Source organism: Callorhinus ursinus, unplaced genomic scaffold (genome assembly GCF_003265705.2).
Source record: "Callorhinus ursinus isolate GAN/ISIS: 27379988/994484 unplaced genomic scaffold, GSC_fseal_2.0 scaffold15, whole genome shotgun sequence".
NCBI classification, from domain to species: domain Eukaryota; kingdom Metazoa; phylum Chordata; class Mammalia; order Carnivora; family Otariidae; genus Callorhinus; species Callorhinus ursinus.
In genome coordinates, this window is record NW_027397077.1 from 44,843,188 (window position 1) to 44,868,126 (window position 24,939).

The window sequence follows — 24,939 nt, forward strand, 5'->3', positions numbered from 1 at the left end:
CTAGAATGTAGGAGAATCATTGACTCAATCAGAAATGTTTACCAAACACCTTCTATGTGTAGGGCACTCTCCTAGTGCTGTAGATGGAGCAGGTGGATAAGACAGGCAGGGCCCCTGCCCTCCAGGAGCAGTTGTCTAGGCACTGCTTCAAAATATCAGGAAATCCAAACCTCAACTGGCAATGGCTTCTTCCAAATTAAGACCATTACGTACTTGACATGCATCCTTCCATTTAATCATCGCACTTCACTTGAAGGAAGGCACTCCCACTTCCCCTAGTTTACAGATGGGGAGTATGACACATAACTTTCCTGTGGTCAGAGAGCTGGTACTTATTAAGCCAGAACCACCCCCCAGGGCTCCTTGCAGCCAGCTAGGGAGATGAGCCCTCTATCTTTCACTTCTATCAATACGGGACTCTGTATGCTTGTGGCAGCAACCAACATGTGAGGAATAATGAAAGCAGATAATGGAAGCTACAAGAAAGAGGTGAAGAAAAGAAGAGATGCAATTGGATTCACCGTTGAAGGAGAGGTACCAATTGTGGAGAAAGAGATGAGGCTAAGGGCCCACGAGGTGCGGCCCCATAGCTGAAGGCAGGTCTCACAATGGGGAAAACCCTAGTGTTTTCAGGGACCAGGAGTGAAGGTGAGAATAGCAGTAAGAAAAGAGGCTTGGGGAACAAATTAGAGGATGCCTTCAAGACCAGACTCAGAAGATGGACCTGGTTCCCTAAGCCGCTGGGCAGCCATAAAAAGGTTCAGAGCAGGGCGCCTGGGTGGCTCAGTTGGTTGAGCGACTGCCTTCGGCTCAGGTCATGATCCTGGAGTCCCGGGATCGGACTCCCCGCTCAGCGGGGAGTCTGCTTCTCCCTCTGACCCTCCCCCCTCTCATGCTCTCTCTCTCTCTCTCTCTCTCTAATAAATAAATAAAATCTTTAAAAAAAAAAAAAAGGTTCAGAGCAATGAAGTGCCAAGATCAAAGCAGAGCTATAGACCAGTCAGGGAACAGTGGTAGGAGAGAGGAGATGGGGAAGAGACCTGGATGCAGAGGGAAGAGCCAGCTGAGGGGCAGAGAGTCCCAAAGGACACCACACAGGCAGGGACACTAACCAGGTGTTGGGTGGAGTGATGGCCAAGAGCTAAGGGCATAGCCGGGGTCACATATGACTTAGGGCTTCATGAATGGTGCAGTCTTTGTCCAGTAACTGAGAAACCAAGAAGCCGAGCAGATTTAATAGAGGAAAAATGCTGACTTTTGATGGGATGTTCCATTCAAGACCAGCAGGCTGAAAACTAACCAGTTCTGGGCATGGGACCTATGGTTCACCCAAATACATTTCCCATCCTCTTTGGAACATGAGCCAAACCTCTCATGCTGTTTCTGCCCTCCCACAGACAAGAGTTTCAAGAAGATAGCTTTTAAGGTGAAAAAAGGCAGGACTTAAGACAACATGTACACCAGATGCATTTTCATTAAAATATTCTTTCTACTTACATATAAAATGCACAGGGAAATGATAGCAATGACTACCTCTGGTCAAGCATCATGTGATCTTATTTCTTTCTCCCTTGTCCTAGTCAATTTTTTTTTAGATTATTTATTTCAGGAGAGAGAGAACGTGCGTGGGGAGGGGCAGAGGGAGAAAAGCCAACTCCCCAACTGAGACCATCATCCCACGACTCCAAGATCCCGACCTGAGCAGAAATCACGAGTTGGACACCCAACCGACTGAGCCACCCAGGTGCCCATATGCTAGTTAATTTCTAAATTGTTTTACATAGTGAACATACACTGCTTATGGAAAGAAATGATTTAACATAAGAGGCAGAGATGTCAGGCGTGAGATGGGGCTTGGGGAGGGGCAAGTGCTATCATTTCAAGAACACTCACAAAGGCCCATGGCCCTCCCTGCAGGGTCTAGAACACCCTTCCTCCTCCCTTTTCTGGCCAGCTGACCCCATTTACCCTTCCACACTTGCCTCCCATGGCCCCTTCTCCAGGAATCCTTCCTGCTACACCTGCCCCAGCACCCCTGCTCCAATGTGAGCTCACTTCAGGGCAGATGTTTACCAGAAATTCTGGCTCAACAGCTCTGGGGCAGGCCCTGGAATCTGCATTTGGGCAGCCCTCCAAATGCATCTAACGCAGGTGGTTTTGAACCCCATGCTTTGAAGATGTGGGTCTTTCATTTGGTCCAAGCAAGAAAAGTCATCTTGAATCCCATTTTCTCACACAGAAACCCTACAATGAGTAGTTTAGATATAAACCAATGATTCTCAGCCAGGGGTGATTCTGCTCCCCTCCCCAAGAGACCTTTGGCAATGTCTGAAGAAAATTTTGGTTGTCACAACTGGGAGGCTACTACAGGCATCCAGCAGGTGGAGGTCATGGATGCTGCTGAGCATCCTACAGTGCCCAGGACAGCTCCCACAAAAAGAAATGATCTGATCCAAAATGCCAACAGCACCTAGGTTAAGAAACCCCAGATGTAAGTGAAAGATGAACAGTCAGAAGTGCCAAGTCCCCGGTGCCAGAAAGGCTCCCCAAGAAGGCAGGCTAGAAAGCCAGAGAAGGCAGAGGGTTTCTAGTCACCAAAAAATGGGTTCTGATTCTGGCGCTGTCACACACTTGAAGCAGGTGGTCAGTCTCCTTTGCTCACTGTAAAATGGGGGTAACTATACTTATCTGGAGCCACCAACAACAGTGATAATAGTACATACTCCTTCCATTCTCGGATGCACATCCCCATGACATTTTGACGTCTCAAAAAACTGGATGCATCTTACAATTAACCCCACAGCATAGTTTAATTGGCAGCATTTTAGTTTTTAAATATAGACAACACACACTCTCTTTATTGCTGGGGGGGGCGGTGCACTCCCATCACCCTGCCTCGGGGCATATAAGCAGAGGAAGTGGGAAGGTGCCCAAGGTCATTGGCTAGTTCAAGACGGGAGACAGTTTGAATTGAGGTGGCTGACTTCAAAGCCTGGATCTTTCCAGTCCTACTAGCTCTCTCCTTGGAGGTGAGCTCAAAAGGAGACTTTCTGGCATTGATAAAATATTTACCCAGGGGCGCCTGGGTGGTTCAGTCAGTTGGCATCTGCCTTCAGCTCTGGTCATGGTCTCAGGGTCCTGGGATAGAGCCCTGCGTCGGGCTCCCTGCTCAGTGGGGAACCTGCTTCTCCCTCTCCCTCTGCCCCTATCCCCGTTTGTGAGAATAAGAATCTCGAGGGTCTATATGAAAAGACTCATATGGTGGTCTCAGGGTCATGAGATTCTTAAGTTTTCTCTTGTTTCCTGGTGTTTTTTTGTCAGTGAACACCCAGTACTCAGCCAGGAGACAGGCCGGTGGGGAATGCACATGTGGGTGCTGCCTGGGGACAGGAAGTCCAGAAATGTGATGGAGGTAGAGGTGGTGACCAATGCACATGCACACAGACACTGCCCACCCTCAGACACAACTCCAGGGGGCAGTACTTCCTGATGCTCAAGCTTGTCCTGGAGGGATGACGCACCACTGACACCCAAAGCCACATGCGCCCTGGGAAAGTGAGATGAAGTAAAGGAGGCGACACTGGTTTTGATTCTGTTAGCAGTGAGAAGTCACACGCCTCGAGAAACGTTTCAAACAAAACACAAATACATGACTTACCGAAAGATCCTGTATCTTCCGAATACCCAGTATTCTTTAACCGATAATACCTGACTTTTCTCGAAACCTTGTCCTTAGTGTCCCAGACCTTCAAGGTTATTTTGTGAAAATTAATTTTCTTTAGTAATTCCTTCGTCACGTTGATGTTAAAAGTCTGGGTCCATGACACCCAGACTTTGTCCCCTTCGTGCCACGGCCTCACTGTCTGTGTAAAAGAACACCAAGAGGCTCTAAGTGCAGGCCTGGGAGGCTTAGCAGCCTGAGGTTCCGCCCGCCAGCCTCATCCTCCAGGGTGCTGCTCTCCACCTGTCTGCCTTCTCTGCCTGGCGCGCCCCCAGCCCCCACCTCACATCAGGAAATGGGTGTCCTGGCCGGGGCCCCGTCACACGTCTGGGTTCATCGGAAAAGACAGAGTCAAAGCAATTACCTGCCAATCGTGCCCTTTCCAGTAACTTCCAAGCACTGACCCAGAGTCAGGCCACAGGCAGGAGGGTGGGTGTGTGTGCGGGCAGGCAGGTGTGCACACACATGGACACACACAAGTACTCACACAGAGAAGGAAATCACAAGAGTGGCAAAAACTTTTGAAACACCAAAGAAATGACTAGATAAAGATATATAGTCTGGTAATGGGTATTATGAGGTCAGTGTGGATTCTCATTTGGTAGGTCTGGGGTGGAACCCAATATCCTGCATTTCTAGCAAGCTCCAAGGGAAGCAAGCACACTTTCTGTAGTATTAGACTGTATGTGAGGTGTATGTACACATACACACACACCCCTTTGGTAGCAAGCTCCAAGGGAAGCAAGCACACTTTCTGTAGTATTAGACTGTATGTGAGGTGTACACACACACACACACACACACACACACACACACACACACACACACACCTTTACTCCTGAATCCAGGAACACTTTGGCTACCATTGGAAACACCACCATGTCAACTTTTTTAGGCTCCGCATCATCGGGCAGAAGGAAATACTCAATGTGGTAGTAACGGCGAACCTTTGCAGCAGGTTTGTCCATTTTAGGGTGTTTCCTATATTTTTCCATCAGAATTGTATATTTTCCTTTATAACCTAGAAGACATGGATTTAATGAGTCTTGTTTGAACCTCACATGGGAAAGCACACCTGTATCCACAGTTCCCTGGAACCAAAAAAGAGCCTGATGCTGTGGGAGGCCGCCCACCCCCATGCTGTCTGCCCCACTTGGGGCTGAGATGCAGGTCCAGGCCCCCTAGCCAGTGGAGTAACAGGGTGCAGAAATTCACTGCATGATGCTGAGAGGGAGCACCTCCTTACATTTTTCACCTGTGGCGCTTCACCTGCCTCCCCGTGGTCTTGGCGGTAAAAACAGTTCAAGTCACCAAGAAGACGGGTTAATTCTAAACATGGTATATATACATCTAACCAAAGAGCCTCCAGAATATCTGAGGCAAGAATGGATAGAACTACAAGGAGAAGCTGAAATTAATCTTCAGGGGGGTTAGTGCAAGTAGACAAAAATAGATATATATCAAAAGTGGAGTTCTTTTCTCTGCCCCTAATCTTAGAGGTTCAATCATGTGACTCCCTTTGGCCAAAAAAATGTGAGCAGGTGGGAGGTGCCCAAAGACTCGAAGAGTTCTGCGTTGTCTGGGCTTGCCCTCTCATGTGTCTCTGCCTTTCTGTAACAAGAATGTGTCTGGCTGACCCACGTGTCCAGGAGGAGGATGAGGGACACGGGGAGCAGAGCAGAGCCACCGCAGGGACCCTAGCCTGGAGCCGCTGATCTGCTCATCCAGGAGAACAAGGGATTCCAGTTTGAAGCCCCTGACTTGGGGAGCTGTTTGGGTTTGTTACACAGAATTTGGGGGGCAACAGGTAATTGATATACCTATACACTCAGAGATTTTCATTCAATACATCTGAGAATTTAAACAAGGAATTTGGTGATGCACAGCTAGATTATGAGAACCCATGCTGTAACCTCTTTCTCATTTACTCATCCACAAAAAGCAGATATAATACCACCTGCTTTTTAGGGTTGTTGAGAGGATTAAGCAGGTGAAGCCTATTTAATCACTCCCTTGCTTGGCCCACAGTGGGGGTTTCCTTGCAGTTTTGGAGCCTAAAATTGTAAATTTTAAAGAAGGAAACTGCCCTGCATGGTAGTGTGACCAAGGACCCTTTGGAGGGAAACCAGCCTCAGGCCAGCAGGGGGACCCAAGGAGCCAGAGGCCTGCTCTTGTGCAGGGGAGGGGGGTGTCCCTAACCGGCCCTTATTGATGGAGGGGGGTGTCCCTAACCGGCCCTTATTGATGGGACCTTTTGGGAGCTGGTGTATCCCAGTAGCCTTCTTCCAACCCTGTGTGTGTCTCCCTGGCACTTCCTGGCTTGTAGACGGTAGTCTCCAGGCTGCTGGTGGTACAGTACGATAGGGTGGCTTGGCATTTGGTGGGCAGAGCTTAGGGGAGTGTCCCTAACCGGCCCTTATTGATGGGAACCTTTTGGGAGCCGGTGTATCCCAGTAGCAGTTTCCTAAAATTGCAGTTTCCTTCCTGACCTCTGCTGCCGGCACTGGCCACCTCACTTGGGGAAACCAGTGGAGGGAGCTCAGGTGCCCCAAACTTCTGGGAGAAGGTCATTAGCGCACCCCATTTTGCGGAGAGTGTTGGGATTCTGCTCCAGCACTTACCAGTGTTCACTGGGAAGGCCAGTGAGATGATGAATTTGCAGGGGACAATCTGGGGCACATCGGAGTTGAAGGTGCTGGCAGGCCCATATGAGGACTCGCTGCTGCATGGGTGCTCAGAGTCTGACTCCTGGGCTTGGGCTTTGACCTTCAGGTACTCCTCCATATCACACTCACTCCCAGACTGGTAAAAGCTGGCCAGGGAGGACATGGGCCCCATGCTCACCCTGTCCTCACCCTCCCACTCCCAGGCACGCAGCGACATTCTGCAGAGCACCCACGGGCGTGGCACTCCTGGCTGCAAGAAAATAAAGGCGCTGCTGTCACCTGCCTCTGTTCCCAAGAGGTAAGCCCTGCTTCTTTCAGGATGACCCACCCTTCCCCTCCTTCCCTTCCCCTGTCCCGTCCTGGTTTGAACAGCCAAGGCCTCAGACACTGCCTGGCATGCAGTAGGCACTCAACAATGAACTACAGAGAATGGTGGCTTGCAGTAATCATGATAACAAGCAACCCGTTTCTCCAACTTGAGTCTCTATCCTCCCCCAGCCCCAGCTGCTCCTCCTTTCACGAGTCAATCATTGGCACTCTGGAATGCCAGCTCCAGGTAAGCGCAATTACCCAAGAACCGCAAAGTTGGGAGAAAACCCTGTGCTTCCAACTAGGGGAGGCCTCAGGGTAAGGGCAGCGCCAAAGCCCAGGATGACTTTGCAATGTGGGGACAGGCGAACCGGGCGAGGGGACAGCACGTGCAAGAGTCTGGTGAGGTCAAAGAGAGCGAGAACCCCCCCCCCCCGCGAGACAAGGCACGAATGGGCCCTGAGTGCTGGGTTCAGGGCACAAGCTCAGGGTCCATGGAGGAGGAACCCGGGCTAACGTTTTGTTTAGAACGGGATGCCCAGCTGGAGCGGCAGGTAGAGAGGGACCTTCGGTACCTGCGAGGGAAGGCGTTGGCTAGCAGCCTGAGCGTCACGGCCCCCAGGCGAGAAGGCTCCAAGGACGCAATCTGCCCACCGGAGGAGGACGCCGCTGCGCTATTATGTTTGACAGTTGCTAGGAGACGGGCGGGGCTCCGGCCCCGGGGCGGGGCTCCTCCGGGGGCGGGGCTCCTAGGGGCGGGACTTCCCGCCTCGGCCGCCGTCCCGGACCAGGTGCACAGACAAGGTCTGGCAAAAAGGTGTATCCAAATTCAGAAACTAGTTGCCTCGTTTCATTCACTCATTCATTCATCCACTCATTCATTCAATCTTTAAGGAATTCCTACTCTGAACGTGAGCACCTATTATACGCCTCGCCCTTCCCTACACTACAGGGAACAGGGGTCTCGGCTCCCCCTATACCTCCACATTCTTCGATAAAGGCAAGGGAAGCAACGAGCTCAGAAAACTCTGATAACTCTACCCCACCCCAAACCTCTTTCACATAGACTCTCTGCTTCTGTCGCTGATGTCCTTAAAAAATCATGAGAATTCTGTTTAGTGATAATGAGCCCCAACTCAGTGATGGGGAAACTGAGGCTTAGATTGGTGGGGCGACCTGCCTGAGGTCACACAGGCGAGTGAGTCGCAGCAGCGCTGGACTGAAATCCAGACTGACTCCAAAGCCTGGGCTGGTCTGCAAACACTCCTCTCTCAATCCGTGCCCCACCCCCAGCTGGGAGGCTAGCTGTTGCTCCCAATGTAGATCACAGAATACCCAAGGGGTAGGGTGCAGGGACACACCACAGAGGTAACTAGCAGGAGGGAGCAGGCTTCATGGAGGAGGTGATAAAAGCCAAACTTTGGGGTTTGCCAGGCAGTGAAAGCAAGAGAAAGTATTCCAGGCAGAGGGAACAACATATACAAAAGCCCAGAGGGGTGAAGGTGCATGGCAAGTTCAGGGAAGGGATGATGAGGCTGGAGTGGTGGGCAGGGCCCCTGGTACACAGGTGTGGAGGGCAGGCAGGGCTCCAAGACTGTGGGCAATGGGGAGCCACATTAGGTTTTCTGTTAAGGGAGTGCAGCTCCACTCCACACAGGTCATTTAAGAGAATGGGAGCTGAGGCTCCCCACATGTGACTGTTGGGGAAACTGAGGCTCTGAGGGGAGATATGACCTACCCAAGGCTAAAGAGCAAAACTGTAGCAGAGCTGGAGCTGAAACCCAGGTCCCCTTCCTCCCATCTCCTGCCTCCCAGTCTACCCGCAGCCCCTCCTAGAATACTGCCCACCAACTGCAGTCCTCCAACATTCCTCAGCTTGAATCAGTCTAAACAAACTGAAGCTGGAGAACAGCTGTGAGGGGAAATCACCAAATGGCAGTGAGCACCCTGGGGAGAAGGACTGAAACTCTGCCCACCAAATGCCTTGCCACCCTATTGTACTGTACCACCAGCAGCCTGGAGACTACCATCTATAAGCCAGGAAATGCCAGTGAGACACACACAGGGTTGGAAGAAGGCTACTGGGATACACCAGCTCCCAAAAGGTCCCATCAATAAGGGCCGGTTAGGGACACCCCCCTCCATCAATAAGGGCCGGTTAGGGACACCCCCTCCCCTGCACAAGAGCAGGCCTCTGGCTCCTTGGGTCCCCCTGCTGGCCTGAGGCTGGTTTCCCTCCAAAGGGTCCTTGGTCACACTACCATGCCGGGCCGCAGCCAATCTCTGCTGCACCTCCTGTGGGGACAGCTCTGAGTTCAGGATTGAGGGGCCATGGGTCTTAGACAAAGGGCCATTGCCTGGTCCTGGTTATACAACAGAATCACCTGGGAACATGTAAAAACTTCAGTCCTAAGGCTTCACTCCAGACCTTCAGCGTTGATTCTCCAGGGTGGGGCTTAGGAACCAGAAACAGATTGTATTTTCCAAAGCTCTAGCCACCTCAATAGATTTCCTTCCGGAAGTTCTTACAGAGTGATGTCGGTACTCCTCCCATCCAGTGGTTGGTCTAGGCCCTTCCCCCTTGAACCCAGACAGACCTCTGTGACCATCTCAGCCAACACAGTATGGCAGAAGTGACGCTATGACTTCTGAGGCCAGCTCATCCAAACTCCATGTACGTCTGCCTTGTTCTCTTGGGGAGCTCATTCTAAGAATCCAGCCACTATGTTATGTCCACATGTAGACGTTCTGGCCAACAGTTCCCAGCTGACTCCCAGCCTCAACCACCAGACATGCAAGAGTGCCAGGCTTCAGATGATCCCAGCTCCCAGCCTTTGAGCTACCCCAACTGACACTGTATGTAGCAGAAACCAGCTGTTAGCACCAGGCCCTCCCCAAATTGCAGATTTATGACCAAAGTAAATTATTGTTGTCTTAAGCCACTGAGGTTTAGGATGATTTATTGCACAATAATAAATGACTGTAACATACCTCATAATTTTAAAAAGTTACCTCCCCGAAGATTCTACTGCATAGCCAAGGTTTATAACCACTGCCCTGAGAGAAATGGTGTCTAGGTCAAGCCCCGGAGGTCATGGGATGGAGTGAGGGCAAAGGTATGCCGCCTGGTACTCAGGTGTGAGAGGTGGGTCCACAAAGTCACCGCAACAAAGATGGCTTCGGGACAGGCAAAGTCAAAGTGTGTGTCCCAGTTGCCTATTGCTGCATAAGAAAGCATCCCAAAACTTAATGGCATAAAACAACAGCCCTTTATTTGTGACAGTTCTCTGGATCAGCTGGGTGGTTCTTCACTGGTGGGGTCGGGGCTCACTCACTGGGCTTTATCATCTGTATCAATAGGGCTGGAAGGTCCAAGATGGCCTCACATGTCTGGTGGTTGGTGACCTTGGCTGGGGGACCTCAATTCCCCCTCTTCCCCCCATGTGGCCCCTCATGCTCCACCAGGCTGGACTACCTCCCTCAGAAGGCATTCTCAGGGCAGGGGTCCAAGAAAGCAAAGGTGCAAGCTACAAGGTCTCTTAAGACCTAGGCTTAAAATGGCACAGCGTCACTTCGGCCATATCCATTAACCAGAGCAAGTCACAAGGACCAGCCAAGACTCAAGGGGATGAAGAACTAACTCCACATCTGGATAGGAAGAAGGGCAAAGCCACAGTGCCGAGAGGCATCCCTTGGATGGGAGCAATTTGAAGGCATTCATTCACTGCGTCCTTTGTCCTCTCAGGGTAGAGAAACCCCAGAGCTCCCATGGGCACCCAGAGGGCTTTCTGGAGTTCTCCCAAGCCTCCGGCAGTTGGGTGCATATTTGGGGAACAGCTATACCCACCTTCTCCTTGCCATCTCTAGCCCCCCTTTTTAATAGCTCTGTTGAGGTATATTTTCTATCATAAAATTCACCTGTTTCAAGTATAGAATTCAATGATTTTAAGTAATTTTACCAAGTGATGAAATCATCACCATAAATAAGTGTTAGAACATTTTCATCTCCCTAATAAGACCCTTCACGCACATTTACGATTCATCTCTGTTCTGAGCCCCAAGCCCAGGCCACCACTAATTTACTTTCTATCTCAAAAAATGTGACCTTTCTGGACATTTCGTATAGATGGAGCCATATGATACATGGCTTGGCTTTGTGACTGGCTTCTTTCGCTTAGCAGAATGTTTTTTAAGTTCATTCACGCTGTAGCATTAATCAATACTTCATTCCTTTTTGTGGCTGAATAACGGTCCATCGTGCAATATACTACATTTTTTCCATCCGATCATCAGTTAATAGACATTGAGGTTGAACATTTAGACGTTTATGAAAAATGCTGTCATGAACACACCCATGAAAGTTCTCTGTGTGGACAGATGTGTCCATTTCTCTTGGGTAGACACTTGGAGTAAAATAGTTGGGTGATGTGGTAGTGATGTGGGGAACAAAGGCAAAAGAAAAAGAATTAAATTTCCTTACTACTTACAGCCCATTGACAAGTCCTTGAGACAGGCAGAGTGACCTTCCTCTAGGAACTCAACTGCCTCCTTGTTAATACTTGGCTAGAGGCAAAAGGCAACCTTAGCTTAACATCGGCCAGACCTCCAGGATCCTGTAATTCTTGTTTTACATATAAAAATTCCTTTGGCAGTCAACAAAACCAAAAGACAACCAACAGAATGGGAGAAGACATTTGCAAATGACCTATCAGATAAAGGGCTAGTATCCAAAATCCATAAAGAACTTACCAAATTCAACACCCGAGGAACAAATAATCCAATCAAGAAATGGGCAGAAGACATGAACAGACATTTCTACAAAGAAGACATCTAAATGGCCAAAAGACACATGAAAAAATGCTCAACATCACTTGGCATCAGGGAAATACAAATCAAAACCACAATGAGATACCACCTCACACTGGTCAGAATGGTTAAAATTAACAACTCAGGAAACAACAGATGTTGGCGAGGATGTGGAGAAAGGGGAACCCTCCTACACTGTTGGTGGGCATGCAAACTGGTGCAGCCACTCTGGAAAACGGTATGGAGATGCCTCAAAAAATTGAAAATAGAGGGGGTGCCTGGGTGGCTCAGTTGGTTAAGCAACTGCCTTCAGCTCAGGTCATGATCTCAGGGTCCTGGGATCGAGCCCCGCATCAGGCTCCCTGCTTGGCGGGGAGCCTACTTCTCCCTCTGACCCTCCCCCTGCTTGTGTTCCCTCTCTTGCTGTCTCTCTCTCTCTGTCAGTTAAGTAAATAAATAAAATTTTTAAAAAAATGAAAGTAGAGCTACCCTATGACCCAACAATTGCACTACTAGGGATAGTAGATACAAAGATAAAAATGTAGTGATCCGAAGGGGTACCTGCACCCCAATGTTTATAGCAGCAATGTCCACAATAGCCAAACTATGGAAAGAGCCCAGATGTCCATCAACAGATGAATGGATAAAGATGTGGTGTGTGTATATATATACATATATATATATACACACGATGAAATATAATGCAGCCACCAAAAAAATGAAATCTTGCCATTTGCAATGACATGGGTGGAACTAGAGGGTATTATGCTAAGCGAAATAAGTCAGAGAAAGACAATTATCGTATGATCTCACTGATACGTGGAATTTGAGAAACAAGACAGAGGATCATAGAGGAAGAGAGGAAAAAAATGAAACAAGTTGAAACCAGAGAGGTAGACAAACCATAAGAGACTCTTAATCATAGGAAACCAACTGAGGGTTGGGGATGGGAGGGGGGTGGGAGGGATGGGGTGGCTGGGTGATGGGCACTGGGGAGGGTATGTGCTGTGGTGAGCGCTGGGTGTTGTGTAAGACTGATGAATCACAGACCTGTACCCCTGAAACAAATAATACAATATATATTAATTTTTAAAAAAGATTAAAAAAATTCCTTTGGAAACTTCCTTTATTTCTACCTCCCCCAACCAAGATACCTGTTGGCAATCACCCCCCAAGCATATGGCACACTGATATATATCTGAAGGGTCTCATGACTAATGTTTTACTAGACAGTAATAAATGACCTTTTCCTACCAACAGCTAGCCCCTCAAGGTCCTGGAAACCTTGTTTCCAAAATTCCTTAGAGACTTATGCTATCCCTAACCCCCTCCCAACTTGAAAGCATATAATGGGCCGCTCCTCATGACCCCGTTGCAGCTCTTCCTGCCATTGGGTCCTGTCCCCGAGCTTTAATAATTAACCACCTTTTTGCACCAAAGATGTCTCAAGAATTCTTTCCTGACCATTCGCTCCCGAACCCCAGTATTTCCACATCAGCAGTTGCATGCTTTCTCTTTTTGGGAAACTGCCAAACTGTTTTTCCAAAGTGGCTGCACCATTTCACGTTCCCACCATCATAGTATGAACGTTCCTATCTCTCCACACCCTCCAGAAACCATTTATTGTCAGTCTAACTAATTATGAATTCTCATGAGTATGAAATAGGATTCCACTGTGGTTTCACTTTGTAGTTCCCTAATGACTAATGATACTGAGATCTTTTCATGGACTTATTGGCCATCCATATATCCTCTTTGGTAAAATGTCTGTTCCTGTCTTTTGCCCCCTTTTTGATTGGGTTGTTTTTCTTCTTCTTGAGTTGCAGGAGTTGTTTGTAAAGTCTGAATACAAGTCCTTTATGGGATCTATGTTTTGCAAATATTTTCTCCTGGTCTCCTGCCTGTCCTTTCTCTTTCTTAATGGCGTCTTTACCACCACTGTTTGAAGTGCAAAAGTTTTGAATTTTGATGAGGTCCAATTTACTGATTTTTTTTCATTTTTGGACCATTCACTTTGTGTTGTATCTAAGAAATCTTTGCCTAATTCAGTCCGATTTTTAATAGAAGTAAAATTTGGTGTCTGAACACTAAGCAAATCTACTAACCAAGACTCCTGAAAATATAAAAGCTTTGTCACTAAAAATGATGGCTCACAGACATTCCCAGACACTCCAGGGGGCTGCACAGAATGACAAAAGCTTTCTGAAAAACGGTTTGACAGTATCAAGAGCACATAAAATGTTCCAACTCCCCGGCGCTGTAGTAAATCACTCGGGACACAGAGTCAACAGTTCACAGGGTTTTAATGGACAAAAACTGCAAACCACCTTGATGAGCAACCCTGGGGGATGACGATGGAGAACCTCACAGCTCAGTCGTGAGAGGGAACATGAGTGGTGCTTGAGAACATTTGCATAGGAGTATTGATGATGGCAAGGCTGTTTGGGAAGTATGGTCGATGCGCAAAGATCCCAGCAACAGCATTTCAACCGTGTTTCTTTATGTTGAGTTTAATGAGCTACAGTTCACATCCTGTAAAATTCACCCTTTTTAAGGGCTTTGACAGATGTATACAGTCGTGTAACAACCACCCCAGGGAAGTTCTTTCATGCCCAAATGCATGGAAAACGCCTCAAAACAAATACATTAAGAGTATCTGGGATCCCCTCTTCTGGTGGTGATCTGTGCTAACAAGCATTTTTTCTGGGATGTTTAAAGACACTTTAAACAATATACTTTTTGAAATGGCTCAAACAATAGCGAACTGACTTCAGAAAATCATCTCTTTGCCAGGGCCTCTGCTCCCCCACGCAGACACACACCCATCCCCCAGCTCAGACAAAAGAGCCCAGGAGACCTCTGAGTTTGCTCACTTCAAACCTTCAACAAAAACCTTGTGGGTCCGACGGGAATGATTTCAGAGGCGCCTAGTAACACTGCCCCGCAGACAGACAGGCCTGACAGTGCACCATTATCAACCCTGACTTCCCTGGCCCCCGCTGAGCTGCGGGGGGCGGAGGCCCAGGCACCGCTCCATGGCCAGATATTTAAAGGCTTTCTTTTCAATGTTGACTGGCCCAGGAACGTTACTGTTCAAAGGATTCCCTCGCCAAAAGCAGCCCCCCACTGCAGTGCCAGGGGCAGGGGGGAGCACAGCAGTCTTGCTTCATTGCCTGCTCTCAGCACTAACATGAAATCAAATCAGATTCAACTGCACAGATGCAACTCAGAGGTCCAGAGCCGAGTTCCAGAGTCCCGTCCTAAATGTACAAGGCAAACCCACAGGCCATGGGGCTCCAGGCCTAGAAGCTTCTGCAGTCCAGCTGGGGATCCAATCAACTACCAACGTCTGGAGTCTCCCTGATTCCAACATCGCTGGATCAAAGGACAGCAAATCCCACCAAGGCCGACCAGAGGCAGTCTTCCCATATGATGCAGTGCGTTCACTGCTACAAATGTGTGTTCATACGAACCGACATTATCAGTGCCTACACTGTGCCAGGCCCCTGCTGGGACGAGGGACACCAGGTTCCCGGCTTCCTGAAGCTCAGACCTCATGTGAGGCCCACAGATCAACAGCAACACGGCGTAATAGCTGCCTTGAAAAAATATACATAATAAATAATACAAATAAAAGATATACATATCATCTACAGGCAAAGAAAATATGTGGAAGGCAATACACACCACCATTCCCGAGGGCAACCAGGGAGGCAGCTGAGAAGGAAGTTAGAGGCTGATTGTCTCCTTTCAGTGACACGGTTCCAGGGGAACAGACGTGTTTTGCTACCCTCATGGCTGACTGACAGTTTAACACAGGGAGACAGAGTCTGTCAGAGGTGCAGAGTGCCTTCAGGGTCACCAAAGGCCTCACTGAGGAGGTGATGGCCTGAGGAGGTAAACATCTGGGGGAAGCAGCTGCAAATACCCTGAAGTGAGTTAGAAGAACAGCAAGGAGGTCAGGGGGGAAGGGCAATGGCAGGAGATGAGGGGGAGGCTAGGGGGAATGTGAGCACTTTGCCTTAAGTCCCTGTAGGGGTTCCTGAGCAGAGAGAAGGGGATCCTCTGGCTTGGAGAACAGACTGTAGGAGTCCACAGGCAGTCCTTGGGGGAGCCTGCTGCAAGCATACAGGTGAGCGATGCTGGGGGGCTGGCTCTGTGTGGTACCCATGGAGTGGGGCGAGGAAGCGGGATTCAGGATGTGTGGTGAGGGTAGAGCCTGACAGACTGGATGCAGGGTGTGAACACAGAGAAGAATGGAAGATGGCAGGAACTTGCTGAGGAAGGCCTGGGGCCCCGTGTGGTGAGATGGAGGACTGTTACTTAACCTGTCAGGAAACACACGAAAACATGGCTTTTAGGAAGGTAAATGGTACAGCCATCATGAAAAACAGTTTGGCAGTTCCTCACAAATTAAACATAAAACTACCGTCCAAGCAGAGGCCTCACTCCTGGGTCTACACACAAGACAAATGAAAACATGTCCACGCAAAAACTTGCACATGAATGTTCACAGCAGCGCTATTTAGAACAGCCAAAAGGTGGGAACAACCCAAATGTCCATCAACCAATGAACAGAGAAGCAAAAAACATGGTCTAGCCACACAATGGAATATTACTCTGCCATAAAAAGGAAGGATATACTGATACATGCTACAGTGTGGGTGAACCTTGAAAACATGACTGTTCATGTTTTCAAAAAGGAATCAGTCACATACGGTATGATTCCATTCATATGAAATGTCCAGAATAGACAAATCTACAGAAACAGGAAATGGTGGTTGTCTAGGGCAGGAGGTGGGGGGGTGGAAGGTGAAGGAGAAAATGAGCTAACCAGTACAAGGGTTTTGGGAAATGAGTGATGAGAATGTTATGAAGTTAGATTGTGATGGCTCTAGACTCTACAAATGTACTAAAAGCATTTATTTTTGGTGGGAAGCCTGCTTCTCCCTCTCCCACACCCCCTGCTGTGTTCCCTCTCTCGCTGTGTCTCTCTGTCAAATAAATAAATAAATTTTTTTAAAAAATAAAAATAAAAGCACTTATTTACACCCTTCAGTGGGTGAATTTTATGGTATGTAAATGGTAAATAAGGTGTGTCCTCCCCAAAAGAAAGAAAGAAATCGTCTTGGCAAAAAGGGAAATGTTACAGCAAAGGCTAAACATCTTTGCTCCCCAGAAATAAGCACTGCATCAGTTTTGACTCCTTCCATCTTTTTCTATTTTAATTTTTTTTTAAAGATTTTATTTATTTATTTGAGAGAGAACATGGGGGGGAGGGAGAGGGAGAAGCAGACTCCCCGCTGAGCAAGGAGCCCCACGTGGGACTTGATCCCAGGACCCTGAGATCATGACCTGAGCCAAATCAGAGGCTTAACCAACTGAGCCACCCAGGAGCCCCTACTTCCATCTTTATCTATGCAGTTACATACACATGTCCTTATAGAAAATATTTAATACCATTTGGTGTGGTTTTGTTATTGTTATGGAAATCATAACATTGTACATAAGAGGCCGCAACTTGCTTATTTCACTCACCCTTTTTGGTGATTCATCATGGCTGATGCGCGATGAGTACCAGATTGTCTCTAGTTTCTCAATATTATAAACAATGATACAGTGAACATCCTGTGCATGTGTCTTTTTCTAAGGCAGGAGCCAAGAAGTGGAATTTGTTTTGTTTTGTTTTATTTTGTTTTAAAGATTTTATTTATTTGACAGAGACAGAGATAGCGAGAGAGGGAACACAAGCAGGGGGAGTGCGAGAGGGAGAAGCAGGCTTCCCACCGAGCAGGGAGCCCGATGCGGGGCTCAATCCCAGGACCCTGGGATCATGACCTAAGCCGAAGGCAGATAGATGCTTAACGACTGAGCCACCCAGGCGCTCAAGAAGTGGAATTGATAAAAAAAACTTTTTGTCAAAATGCTATTACTTTTATAATTTAAAAAAAAAATTATGTCCAAAATGGCTGGGGAGAAGCATCTAACTCCATCCCTTGGGCTAAATCTTCAAGAATGAGTAGGGATTTGCCCCAAAAAAGTGCTGATTCTGGGATACTGCAGCCCAGGAGACAGAATTTTAGTGCCTTTTCAAATTCCAGGATTTTTTTTTTTAAGATTTTATTCATTTATTTGAGAGAGAGAATGAGAGAGAGAGAGCACATGAGATGGGATAGGGTCAGAGGGTGAAGCAGACTCCCCACCGAGCAGGGAGCCCAATGAGGGACTCGATCCAGGGACTCCAGGATCATGACCTGAGCCGAAGGCCGTCGCTTAACCAACTGAGCCACCCAGGCGCCCCTCAGATTTAGCATTTAAATTCCTAGAATTATACAGAAAGCCAGATTCTGCCCATCTTACAGCCAAGGACAGTTGAATAAAGTCTGCCTCTTGTTCCAACGTGGCTGGAGAGCGGGTCCCAGTGCAGGTAACAGGTGCATGACATCTCGTGAAAGAGAAAGGAAAAACAGCCTACGTCTCCCCCTGAGAAGGCAGATCTTCTTTCACCTTCCAGAAATGCGTTGTAAGGCACCAGAGAAAATGTTGGCCCAACAACCCTGTTAGCATAACCCCAGCTCAGAGACGGAACTCAGATCGCACCGCCAACTCAGCATCCACAGGCACAAAGGTGAGGGCTAGAAACCACTTTTCTACCCCCGCCTTCCAACTCCCCATCAAACACACACACAGCTTGGAGAACGAGGGTCCATCTCAGATCGACTTCTTACCAGCGGGATGTCCCTAAAGCAGTCCACTTACTTCTCCAACCCTGTCTCTCCCCTCTAGTTACCACGTGAGCCTCTGCACCATCTATGGTGGAGCGGCACGTGAGTTTGGGAACCCTGTATCTGAATATAGGGGGAGGGGGCTTCTCCGCACCTGCGTGGAGAGAGGGCGGATAGAGCCAGCTCGCGGGGCTACCCTCGGAAGACTTTCTGGAGAAGGGGTGGAATGACACGTGGGCTTGGGGGACACACCCCCAGCAACAAGACCAGGCAGCTACCCTCCCTCTCTCCCCGGCTTCCTATCCTGCGCCCATGCCTCGCGCTGGTCCCGGGGCCAACTCTCAGCTCACGGTGGGTGGGACAGAGGGTGCGGGAGTTGAAAGCCCACAGAGCCGGGAGTGGGAAGGTCAAAGGAGACGCCAGGGACGCCCCTGGAGTGATGAGGGGAGAAGAGAGCGGGGGTCACCCGGAGAAGCAAGACAGAGAGGGACCAGGCCCCCTACCCCAGCCTCCTCCAAACGAACCCGAGTAAACACAGACGCCCGGCCAAGCCAGAGCAGCTGCTGGACACGGCCCTCCGCGCCGCTCCAACCAGACCGCGACCGCTAAGCCCCTCCTTTCGAAGAACTCTGGGGCCGCCCCTGGAAGTGGCGGGGCGGAGGGACCCGAGGAGAGACGCGCCGCAGCGATGCAGGCGAGCGGCCCGGGCCTCCGGGAGGCCGGCATGGAGGGCGCGGTGGGTGACCCGTACCGGCGACCCGCGCGGCGCACCCAGTGGCTGCTGAGCGCCCTAGCGCACCACTACGGGCTGGACCGCGGCGTGGAGAACGAGATCGTGGTGCTGGCCACCGGCCTGGACCAGTACCTGCAAGAGGTCTTCCATCACCTGGACTGCCGCGGCGCCGGCCGCCTGCCCCGCGCTGACTTCCGCGCTCTCTGCGCCGTGCTGGGGCTGCGCGCCGAGGGGGCCGCCGCCGGGGAGGCCTCCGGGGATGCGGCCGCCCGAGACACGAATCCGGGGGATGCGACCGCCGGGGACGCGGCCGCTGGGGTGGCCACCGACAGGGACACGGATGCCGAAGAGGAGGCGCGCCTGGCGCTGCGCGCGGAGCCGCCCGAGCTCACCTTCCGCCAGTTCCACGCGCGCCTCTGCGGCTACTTCGGCACCCGCGCGGGGCCCCGGCTGCCCCGCGGCGCTCTCAGCGAGCACATCGAGACGCAGATCCGCCTGCGCCGCCCGCGCCGCCGCCGCCGCCCGCCCCGCACGTCCGCCCCGGACGGCGGCCCCGAGGGCGGCCGGGACGGCGAGCGCCTGGCGCGGTTGGAGGAGGAGAACAGCAGCCTGCGCGAGCTGGTGGAGGACCTGCGTGCCGCGCTGCAGAGCAGTGACGCGCGCTGTCTAGCGCTGCAGGTGCGCGCCGGCGCGGAGGGAGGGGGGCGGCGTGACTGGAGGCGGGCGGGGGTCGTTTGAGCAGCCCGGGACCTGCTGAGGAAGTGGAAGGGGGAAGAGAGGGCAGCCCCACCCCACTTCGGCTCACTTGCGTCCTCCCCCTATCCCACCCCCATTGCATTCAACCCACTCCAGCCCCCCCCCCCACCCATTCCACCTCTAAAACCCCTGTCCCACCCGGATCACCATCCCACGCCGTCCCCCCACCCTCACTATGTCGTCTTGCCTCTTCTAACCCAGTAGTTGAACTCTCCCAGGAAACCTGGGCCGTCTGGCACATTCAGTCATTCAACAGGCATCTTGAGTTCTCTGTGGTGCCAGGTTGGGGGGTGAAGGGTGGTTTAGGAGATAAGGGGTGAAAAAGGCCCTGCCCCCACCCTTAAGGAGCTTCCTGCCTAATGGGTAGACTGGCAGCTCTATGGGTCATTCAGCAAGTATTTATGGGCCTCCCTCAGGGCCAGGGCCCAGGTGCTAAATAGATAGTGTCACTGTTCATCGGGCAGTCACTGGCCACCGAACCCGTTCGGGGCCATACCTCTGGGATGTTGAGAAGGAAGCACTGAGTGAGATATGGACCCAGCCCAAGCATCTGGGATTCAGTCAACAAACACTTCAGCACTGTGCTCAGCACTGTGCTCAGCCAAGGGCGATGGGGGTGGGAGGAGGAAGAGAAGAGCCTCTGTCCCAAGGGACCATAGATCAGGAGGGAGCTGACTTGCATTAGCCCCACTCTGCCCATTGCCCAGTCACCAGCCCTGAGCGGCAGAGGGCAGGCTGTGTATGCGGAGGGGTGGCAGGGGGCCACTTTCAGAGGTCATAGCTATGGACAGGCAAGGGCTGGCGGCCTAGGAGTACAAGAGAAGCAAAGGGTGGGAGTGGGAAATGACTCCCATGGTGCGGAGCAAGATGTTCCAGGATCATTCATTCTCCAGGTATATATTGCGCACTTACTGTGTGCCAGACCTGGTTAAGGCGTCAGAGACACAGCGGTAAACAAGACAGACAAAAACCCCACCCTCAAGAAGAGTCTATTGACCAGACACAGGGAGGTCCAGAAACGCCTTTTTGAGACGCTTAGATTGTTCCTCGAGTCTAGGGATCGGAGGAGTCACAGAAGAAGAAAAGAGTCGTGAAGTTCGGGAATTACTGGTACCGCGCAAAGATGGGAATACTGGGCACTGTGGCTCAGTTTCCCTAACCCAGGAAAAAGGGGATAATTAGAGCTCCTGCCTCATTTGGGTTGTTGCGAGGATTAAACGAGTTCAGACCAGCCTGGGAGCAGTAGGCAGTGCGCGCAATAAACGTGCGCCGTGGGAGCTTCGGGGCGGGGGGAGGGCGCGGGCACGGTGGCCGCGGTCGTGGCCGGTGGCCGACGCGAGGCGCTCACCGCGGTCCCCGCGGCCCTGTCCCCGCAGGTCGGCCTCTGGAAGAGCCAGGCGGGCGCGCAGGAGTCGGGACGCGACGGGCCCGAGGCGGCGGCGCGGGAGCTGCGGCAGGCGCGGGGCGCTCTGGCGGTAGCCGAGGCCCGCGCGGGGCGGCTGCGCCAGGGCCAGGCCGAGGTGCGGCGGCGCGCCGAGGAGGCCCGGGAGACGGTGCTGCGCAGCCTGGGCCGCGTGCGCGAGCTCGAGGCGCTGGCGCGACAGGTGCCCGGCCTGCAGCGCTGGGTGCGGCGGCTGGAGGGCGAGCTGCGGCGCTACAGGTGAGCCGGGCGGGGGGCGGGATGCGGCCCGGGTGCCCCAAGTCAGCCCCGGGTCTCCCAGACCTCAGGTGTGCATACCTCCCCGCGCATACACTCGTTCTCGTGTTTCTCTGTTCGTTCACACGTTCGTGCGTGCATCCCTCCGTTGGCTCGGCTGTTCTTCCATGTCTTCAGTCATTCATCCCCTCATTCGCTTGCTCTCCACCCACCCATCCATTCATGTGCCTGTTCACCCACAGAGACCTTCCACTTGCCCTTTCGTGGGTCCCAAGAGGTTGTAGTTATTTTTATTTGTTCTCTGATCAACACGATAACCATGGCGATGATAGCTCACGGTCACTGAGCGCTTAATGTGTGCCAGGCTCTGAGCGAAGCTCTTGAGTGGCCTAACCGACTGAATCCTCACAACAGCCCTGTGAGGTAGGTCCCGCCTCATCCCCATTCTGCAGATGAGGAAACAGATGTGCAATGATCCCTGGTGCTAGCTCCACCAGGCAGGAAGCTGGGCGTGGGACGGAGTGTCAAATCCTAGCAGGGCCTCTGCCAGATGTGTGACCTTGGGCAAGTCACTGCCCCTCTTGGAGCTTCTGTTTCCCCTTTTGGTAGAACACAGGGACTCTAGTCCCTGCCTGCCAGGACAGCTGTGAAGAGGCCGCGAGGTCCCACCTGGCACACAGTAGGTGCTCAGTAAACAGCTCCATCTCTGTTTTGAATCACAAAGCACGCCTGCCTGCCTGACTTCCACATTTACTGGGCACCGGCTCCATACAGAGGCCGTGCCAGGTAGCAGGGATGTGACTGGGAACACGGCAACCCGAAATCCCTGCCCTGAGTAGCCCCTACTGAGCGTGTAAGACCAGCATGTGACTAGATGAATGGCAACAGGCTGGATGAAAGCTATGGGGGCAGAGCAGGACCTTCGTCATGCTTGCTGCAGCCTCAGCCAGACCCTGACTGACACTTGGGCTGAGAGCTGAGAATAGGTTGTTACGTGGCAAGATGGGCCAGGGAGAGGAGGAGGGGAGAAGGTGAGGGTGTTCTAGACAATGGGAACACTACAGACAAAGTCCTGAGACAGCAGGGACCTTGGCTTATTCCAGAAACCGAAAGGAGGCCAGGCTGGCTGGAGGAGGAAAACTGGAGAGGCAGGCAGAGGCCGGGCCATCAGGTTGTGTCAGGAACCTCAATCCTTCCCTCAAAGAGAACACAGAAGTTTTCAGCAAGAGGGTGACAAGAACTGATTTGCATTTCAAAAAAAATTACCCTGGCTACAGTTGTGACAAAGAGGTGGGAGGAGAGGGAAGAGCAAGAGACCGTGGGGAGCTCACAGAGGGGCTGTTGCCATCCTCCAGCTGGAAAGGAAGGCGGCCTGGCCCAGGCTGGTGGGCAGGGCAACCAGAAGGGGAGGCTTTGAACCTAGCCCCTTAGAGGAGGGACCGCCTCCTTGACTTTGGAGGTGCTCACAGCTGGGAGATGAGAAGGCACAAAGTGGAGAGAGGCCTCCATGGAGAGGCCCATTCTGGGCCAGCCTCCTGCAGCTCCAAATGTTTGGATAGCCACTTCCTGTTTGCATAGCTGATCGGCTCAAGGGCTGGGCTGGCTGGCTTGGGGCCCGTGTCCAGCCTTGGAACCTTCTCCAAGAGGAGAAATACAGGGTCTCTTCTTTGTTTTACCCTAAAGTAACTGTCCTCTATAGCATGATGGAAGAGCCACTACGAACATCTGGATTGCCCTTTACAGTAGAAAAGGTGGATTTGTATCCATGGCACCATTTAATCGTCACAAGAACTGTGCAAGGTAGAGCTATTATCCCCATTTTACAGACGGTGAGAAGTGAGGCTCTGAGAAGTGAAGTCACACACCCGAGGCCACACAGCCACGCAGTGGAAAAGTAAGGTCGGCCTGCCCCCACAGCCCGTGTCCTTTCTTTTTTTCCACCTTAGCCTTTGTTGTTGACGCACAGTGACCAGACGGCTGCCATACCTGCAGGCCTCATGTCTGCCGTTCAGGCATGAGGACGACGGGCAAGGCTGGGGGGGGGAAGATTTTCTTCAAGTGAGCCTTGCCTTTGTGTTCAGGGAGAGATACCCCCACGCCCCATCAGAATTTGCACCTCCATCTCCTGGGCCAGAACCGTGTCACATGGCCGCTCCCATCTGCAGGAGGGTCTGGCCATATTGATGCCCCAAACACAGTTGGGTTCTCTTGGTGAGGAGAAAGAGGAGCAGTTATTGTAGTCTCCAGGGAGATGGCGCGTGAATGAGAAAACTGAGGGCCAGAGAACGAGTGACATGGTGTGGAGGTCGTGGTGATTAGGAGATGGCTCTGCTGCTTGCTCTCCTGTCCCTGTACAAACATGCCCCCTAACCCATGCCCAGCCCCAGGAGGCAGACCTCTCCTCTGCCTGCTTTCTATGGGCAGAGTCTGTGGGCTGACTTGCCCCAAAGCTCTCCTTCTTTGAAGAAAGGAAAGGGGAGGGCATAGGACAGCCAAGGACACACATTGAGCATCACCTGTGTACCAGGCGTGATGCCGGACACTTTCCCCACATTCGCTCAAATGAGCCCCTCAACTGGCCTAAGAGAAAGGTATTAATTATCATCTACACTTCACAGATGAGAAGACCGAGGCCAGCGAGGAAGCATCTTGCTGGTGTGGCACAGCAAGTGACAAGCTAGGATCCAAACCCCAGCCCGAACAGCCCAAAGCCACATACCCCAGGCCAGCCTGGCAACGTGCACAAGTCCTCCTGGACTCCCCCCACCCCCCTGCCCCGCCCCAAACACCTGCAGGACCTTTCATAGCCTGCAGGGGGGCTGGAACTCAGATGTCCCCTGCTTGTTAAGCTGAACCTCCTCCCTCCGTGGCCAGACCCATTGGGCCTGCAGTGTAGAGGTGCTGGGGGATGGAAGGAGCACCATACCCCAAAGACTAGAGCCCCAGCACCCCTCTTAAGTGACGTCACTCTCGAGTGCCTCCAGGTGTTCTGCAGATGTATCTCTGGGGGGGAAAACAGTGCAATGACTGAAATCCCTCCTGGGAATGACACCTTGAAGCCATTTGGTTAGCACGCATGACCCGACTCACACTTTTCCAGGGCTGTCACAGAAAATGACCCGCTCTGATCTTCTCATAACGCTTGGAGGCTGGTATTATGCCACCTTTTTTCAAATGAGGAAATAGAGCCATGGGGGTGATCTCCTAACCAACACTTGGCTGTTTCAGCACCTGGTGAGTCTCCCAACTCTGAATAAATGTCCTTTCCTCTTCTCTGCTATTGCCCTAAAATGACATCCATGTAACCATCTGGACTTCCATGTATTTCTTTCTCAAAACTGCACATTCGTTCCCATCCCGCTCAGTCCTTGTGTTGTGGGTTCTCTCCAGTCCTTCATCTCTTTCTCGTTTAAACATCCTTCTTTTCCAGTCTCTTTGGGATTGCCACAACATCTGAGCTTTCCCTGGTGTTTTATCTCTGCTCTTGCTGTGATAATGACAAGTTCTCGGTGTGCTGTTGTGATAGTTGACAGTGAGCCCCTCTTTGGCAGAAGCCATGATCCTGG

At 51.4% G+C, this 24,939-nt stretch overlaps 2 protein-coding genes across 9 annotated transcripts in view; one reads left to right on the forward strand and one right to left on the reverse strand.

The window, feature by feature from the left end:
- Nucleotides 1-7,389, reverse strand: part of CFAP92 (cilia and flagella associated protein 92 (putative)) — a 74,966-nt gene extending 67,577 nt beyond the window's left edge. For 7 of the 8 annotated variants that reach the window (XR_012380973.1, XM_073901726.1, XM_073901728.1 and 4 more), the window contains exons 1-4: nt 7,272-7,378; nt 6,343-6,637; nt 4,552-4,742; nt 3,659-3,863 (exon numbers count right to left, since the gene is read on the reverse strand). Coding sequence is in view for 7 of the 8 variants with exons in the window: in XM_073901726.1 (XP_073757827.1) it covers nt 3,659-3,863; nt 4,552-4,742; nt 6,343-6,604 (658 nt within the window). In the remaining variant the exon portion in view is untranslated. Of the gene's footprint in view, nt 1-3,658; nt 3,864-4,551; nt 4,743-6,342; nt 6,638-7,271 lie in introns of all 8 variants that reach the window. The other variant, XM_025885728.2, reaches the window with a different exon arrangement.
- An 11,511-nt stretch (nt 7,390-18,900) lies between these two features.
- The window catches only part of EFCC1 (EF-hand and coiled-coil domain containing 1), a 47,850-nt gene continuing 41,811 nt past the window's right edge, over nt 18,901-24,939 (forward strand). The window contains exons 1-2 of the mRNA XM_025885065.2: nt 18,901-19,638; nt 21,093-21,376. Of these exons, the coding sequence (XP_025740850.2) occupies nt 18,916-19,638; nt 21,093-21,376 (1,007 nt within the window). The 5' untranslated portion in view covers nt 18,901-18,915. The remainder of the gene's footprint in view (nt 19,639-21,092; nt 21,377-24,939) is intronic.